A 6,000-nucleotide genomic window follows, 5' to 3' on the forward strand; every position below is an offset into this window, starting at 1 on the left:
ATATTTTGTTTGGCAGAGCCTGTGCCAACTGTTTTGACAACCTCAAGAGTAGTTTGTCTAATTATCTCATAATGGGGATGCCACAAAAGCCAAGCAGGGACAATACTAGTTCCAGAGCCTTGGTGAACACCCGAGATGCTGACAAGAGGCTGATGAGTAGGGCCGCAAACTTGTAGTGTGGGGAACTCCACAGTAAAGCATAGGAAAAGCAAATGCACTAAATAAATAGTGAAATGTACTGCAGATACGTGTCCTTGACATCTACAAAGCTAGAAAATCTCCCTGGTAAAGAGAGAATATGGAGAAAAAGATCCTTACAGTTCATTGCGTCCCTCACCCCCCACAGTATTTGAAGCAGTTGACTTCATTTTTTTGTTCTTAGGGTGAAGATCCTCTTTAACAGAAGTTCAAAGCTTCCCTTGCACTTCCGTCAAAAAATTCGGCCACCTTAAATGCTTGACATTTACATGGCAGTTCTCTAGAATTTTCTAGCACTCCAAAATAGCTTTCAACAATAAGGATCAACCCATCTTCCCAACATAGCTCCAATATAGATTTGAATGTGTAAATTACTGGTGATCATATATGTGATGGAAATCTGGTTATGAATGTAGAAAATTGGCATGCTTGTGTCCTATATGAGGGATTCTGAGGAAAAGACCCCTATGCTGGATACAATATGCTATTGTTTTTAAAAATATTGTTTCATGTAAATGCCAAAACATCTGTGGGCTTTTCTGTCACCCACAAAGCCTTGCCAAAGTACTTACAATGTTTACATTCCTTCTTCCAAGACTTATTCCCAGGACATGCCAGGCTTCATAGGCAACAGAAAAATACCCACAAAAATTGCAGTTTTTTTTTTTTTATTTTTACAAACATCACAGCGTATTGTAAACTTCTCGGTCATCTTGTCTGCATAGCCCAATTTATGCAAAAGGTGCAGTTAACCTATCTATTAAAATTAAAGGCTAGGTTTTACGGTTCATGTTACGTGTTAGGAACACATTTAGAGAGTTTTGTTAAACTAAAGGGTTAGGTTACTTATTAAGCTCAAATTTAAAGGGATAGGTTTAAATTAAAGTGGAAATCAAGTTAAAAATGAAAAAATTACAGTTTATTTATATGTATAATATGTAAAATATTTATATTATGCATTATTGTAATTGCTGAATGTCTTATTAGAAACAACTGTAATCCAGACATTCATCAATTCTTCTGTGCTATACGGACCAATGTGCCTCTGCAGCCCAATGTGGTCGCTCACAGGCACTTCCAGATACGGTTGTTTGTGTCTGTGCAATAAACACAGCAAAGCCCTGCCCATGTCCTGCCTCATCCAGGACATCATAGGTTTTCCTGTGCATCCTCATTAATGAGTATGCTGTGAGAGAAGAAACAGGACAAAATTACAAGATTTAAAAAAAATTGTTTACATAAAAATGAACTTCTATTGTTTAACTGATTATGGGAAGTTAGTTGAACCCAAGCCTTTCCTGTCACTGTAAGCATTAGGTTAAAGTGACACTAACCAATATCCTTATTTTCCACAAATAATCTATACACATATACTACTTAATAGCCATATAATCTATTTTTCATAAAGACTGGATTTTTGTACTTACCGTAAAATCCTTTTCTTTGAAGTTCGACAGACACAGCTCCATAACTTCTTTAGACCATTGGGTTATGCTCCTCCAATAAGTAATAGGACACTAGGCAGGAAAAAGCTTTACCACGCCTATAGGGGCTGTCCCTGCAGGCATAGCCCAACACACACTGCTACAGCAGCCAGTTTTGTTGTAAGCAGTGCTTAAAAGACAAAAAAAAAAAAACATTCACTCAGAAGCAGAGGGGCGGGTGCTGCGTCTGTGGATGAACTTCAGAGAAAAGGATTTTACGGTAAGTACAAAAATCCAGTTTTCTCCATCGTCCATCGACAGACGCAGCTCCATATTTTCTTTAGACCATTGGGATGTCCCAAAGCAGTATTTTCATGAGGGGTGGAAGGACAATGCAAAGAAGAACGTAACTCCCCAAAGGCTAAACGTAGCCAACCAGGTAATATGGAGCTCAACCGGGAACAACTGGAGCTCACCTAGAGAACACCCTCGAAGAGAACAAAAAAAGATCATCTTTAAACAGCAGCCTGAAAAACCTTGCGGCCAAAAGAGGCATCCAAAGATGCCAACACATCAACTTTGTAGAATTTGGTGAACGTATGCACAGACGACCAAGTCGCCGCCTTGCAAACTTGCATCACTGACGCCTGATGGCGAAAAGCCCAAGAGGCACTCAGCACTCTAGTAGAATGTGCCTTCACAGGAAAGGAGGAACCTGACCCTGCAGCGAATAAGCCTGAACAACCATCTGCCTGATCCATTTTGAAATGGTTGCAGCAGACACAACCAATCCTCTACGAGGTCCCTCAGTAAGGACAAAAAAAAGCATCTTATTTTCTAAAAGACTAAGTGGCCCCCAGGTAAACCCTGATCGCCTGAGCCACATCCAAAGAATGCAAGGCAATTTCCTTGGGATGCTTGGGCTTGGCACAGAGTGAAGGCAGCACAATGTCTTCATTCAAATGAAAATCAGAAACCACCTTAGGAAGAAAAGACTGATTTGGTTGGAGTACCACTTTATCTCTGTGGACCACCAAATAAGGCGCACTCCCTGAATGAAGGTATGAATCAAGGCATGCGTAGCTAATGGGCGTTAAAAATATATAGCCATAGCGGACACTTGGCCTATGATAGTGCCTAAAGTCAACCTCTGTTCAACCCCTTTCTGCAGAAAGGCCAAAACCCCAGCAAATGAAAACAAGCTAGGGTGCACCTTCAGCGATTCACACCATGAAATGTACGATTTCCATGTACAATGATATATCTTCCTGGAAATCTACTTCCTAGCCTTCAATAGTGCAGGAATCACAGAGTCAGAAAGACCTCTATCCCTCAACACCTGGCTTTCAACAGCCATGCCGTTAAAGCCAGCGACTAAAGCAGGTTGGAAGATTGGACCTTGAGATAGCAGATCTTCCCTGAGAGGAATCGGCGACCAACCTTACTAGGTTTGTGTACCAAGACCGATGAGGCCAGTCTGTGAAGTCGGGTAGAGGATCTCGAGACCTGGCTAAGAACCTCTGCACCTTCTTGTTGAGACGAGAAGCAAACAGATCGACCTTGGGTGTCCCCTACCGGACACACAGGAGACGTAACACCTCCGGGTGTAGGGACCATTCCTCTTGATCCAACACCTGATGACTCAGGTAATCCGCTTGCCAGTTTTCCACACTTAGGATGTGCATAGCAGAGAGGGCTGGAATAAACTGTTCAGCCCAGGCCAAAATCTCAGCCACCTCCCTGGCCGCCAAGACACTCTGGGTGCCCCCCTGGTGATTGATGTAAGCCACAGCCGTGGCATTGTCCGATTGAATCCGAACTGGACAATCTTGCAGATGAGTCATCCAGTGGCTCAGACAAAGTTTTATTGCTCTGAGCTCCAGAAACATTTATCGGCAGTTTGGACTCTTCTACTGTCCAGTTTCTTCGGGCATAGAGCTTCCCCAGTACCCCGCCCAAGCTGGCGTCCGTGGGTACCACCATCCAACATAATGGGAGAAAGGACTTGCCCTGGCATAGTGCTGGAGAATGAAGCCACCATAACAGAGCAGATCTTGTGCTGTGGCTCAACTGAATCAAAGTGTCCAAGGACTTTGGATCCTTGTTCCATTTGACAAAAAAATCTCTCTTTGCAAAGGCCTGGTATGGAACTGAGCAAACGGAACCGCCTTGAAGGTCGATACCATCAGACCCAAGGCCCGCATGCAAGTTTGCAGAGAGGACCAATTGTTTGCCAACAACAACCGGATCACCCCCTGCAACTTCTGCAGCTTGTCCGGGAGAAGAAAGACCCTCGCCAAAGCTAAATCCAGAGTCAGCCCCAGATAATCCACTCTCAAGGATGGTATCAGGGCGGATTTCTTGAAATTGATGTTCCACCCGAACTCCTGCAGGGAGCTGACAGTGATCGTCAGGTCACTCATCAAGGCTGAAAGAGAGTTTGCTCTCAATAGGAGATCGTCCAGATATCCTAGTAACGCAATCCCCCGTTGGCACAACAATGCCAACACCGGGGCCGGTACTTTGGTAAACACCCTGGGAGCAAACACCCTGGGAGGAGAGGCGAGACCAAAAGGGTAACGCCACAAATTGATAATGATAATGATCTTCTGCTATGGCAAAGCAAAGAAACTGCAAGTGTCCAACGTAGATCTTTCACTGCTTGCTACGAAACTGATTTAAAAACACAGTCGTAATGTCATGAGGGACAGCCCCTATAGGCGTGTCGAGGGAAAGATTTTCACTGCCTAGTCTACTCCTGTAGATGGCGCATTACCCATTAGTGAAGAAACATTGAGAGCTGCGTCTGTCAGAGGACGTAGGAGAAATTGTGTTTTTCTGCCTCCTTGTAATGTCCTCCCATGAGCTCCCTTTCTTTTTCCCTCCCATGAGCTCCCTTTCTTTTTCCTTCCCATTTCTATTTGTTTGCAACAAGAGTTGCACTTTACTTGTGGTCATGTGTTTGCTCTATGCACACTACACATCCCAGATTAAATAGTCCCTAGTTTATTTCAGAAGCAAGCAAAATTGGGTAACTACATTTCTACCTACAATAGAGAACAAATGTTGCCACCCTTTACCAGGAAGCCAGATCACAGCAGCAAAATCAAAGCAATTCGAAGATTTGGAGGAGGCTGAGAGCAATATAATATACTTTTTTGAGTTTACTTAAAAATATTAATTTTTTTAAACCAGCTTAGAGTCATTTTAAAGTGGGAGTAAACTCCCATGCATGACGTTTACCTATAGGTAAATCCTGCACCGTGAGCGGCGGCCATCGCGGTTTTGGCCACTCACAGAACCGGAGTCCACAAACCAAGAAGAAAGTTTGAGTAAAGACGAAAGCGCCTTCAGCTGTGACAGTGCGCCGCTAGATAGCTTCGTTCTAAGGTAAGTTTCACATAATGTGCTAGTATGCGATGCATACTAGCACATGAAAAAAAACAGTGCTTTACTACCGCTTTAAGTACTAGGATCAAAGTTAAAGGCCAACTTTAGTCAAAACTTATTTTTATTTTAGAAAAATGTATCATTCTGTAAAATTTTTACTGCTGTCCTTTAACCTATTAGAGAGATTTCCTCTGACAGCTGAGCAAGAAACGGCGGTAACGGAAGTCATCAGGGTAGAAAATCAAAGGTATTAATAACCTGATAGCATAACATTAAAAACCATCATAACCTGACAGCGATTCTAGCACTTCCCTATATTATTGATAAAAAAAACCCCAAAAAACAAAATTTCTTCTTCATCTCCTGTCCCGACAAGAAGTGAGGGGAAATGCCCCGAGAGATAAAGCCAGATTTTCAGAGATGAAAACTAATGTACCAAAAAAGTCTTGATGGGAATCCAATTCACTTTCATTTTTATACTTACTGTATATAATCAAGTGTTCTACACAGTCGCTTCTAAACTAATCTGAGAATATTTAAGGATGTAATAATAAGTTATTACTTCACACAAGAAAATTAGCCAGACATGGTCCATTAAACTCATGGATCAATTAAGTGGACAGCAATAAGATAAAGGGGTTAATAGATTGTAAAACATAATACGCTTACCTCCATCCAGGCTACTTGAGGCTCGTTTACTGGCCGTGCGTTCAAACTGTGGGGCAGGTCTATCTATGAGTGCGCTGGCATGTCTAGTCTGGGCCTGTGTGCGCCCACTGTATCGGAATTTTGATCCCAATGAGAGGAATCTTTGTTTGGGAATGGACTCTGCAGATGTCAACCTGAAAGGAAAATAGAGGTGCATTACTGGCATGCCAAGAAATAATTTTGAAAATATTTTTAAAATAGTTTTGCACAAGCCTGGAATCCTGAACCAACCTGAAAAACGTGTGGTGCTCCACACAGACCTTCCAAAGTTTTTTTGCAG

The 6,000-nt window shown here is 42.5% G+C and overlaps 1 protein-coding gene across 12 annotated transcripts in view; it reads right to left on the minus strand.

Moving 5' to 3' along the window:
• The window catches only part of EPB41 (erythrocyte membrane protein band 4.1), a 367,791-nt gene that overhangs the window by 111,302 nt on the left and 250,489 nt on the right, over nt 1-6,000 (minus strand). For all 12 annotated transcript variants that reach the window (XM_082247681.1, XM_082247679.1, XM_082247680.1 and 9 more), the window contains exons 10-11: nt 5,952-6,000; nt 5,682-5,854 (exon numbers count right to left, since the gene is read on the minus strand). The exon at nt 5,952-6,000 is cut by the window's right edge and continues 49 nt beyond it. In XM_082247681.1, coding sequence (XP_082103807.1) covers nt 5,682-5,854; nt 5,952-6,000 — 222 coding nt within the window. The remainder of the gene's footprint in view (nt 1-5,681; nt 5,855-5,951) is intronic.

Source organism: Pelophylax lessonae (genome assembly GCF_965119305.1).
Source record: "Pelophylax lessonae genome assembly, chromosome: 2".
Lineage (NCBI taxonomy): Eukaryota > Metazoa > Chordata > Amphibia > Anura > Ranidae > Pelophylax > Pelophylax lessonae.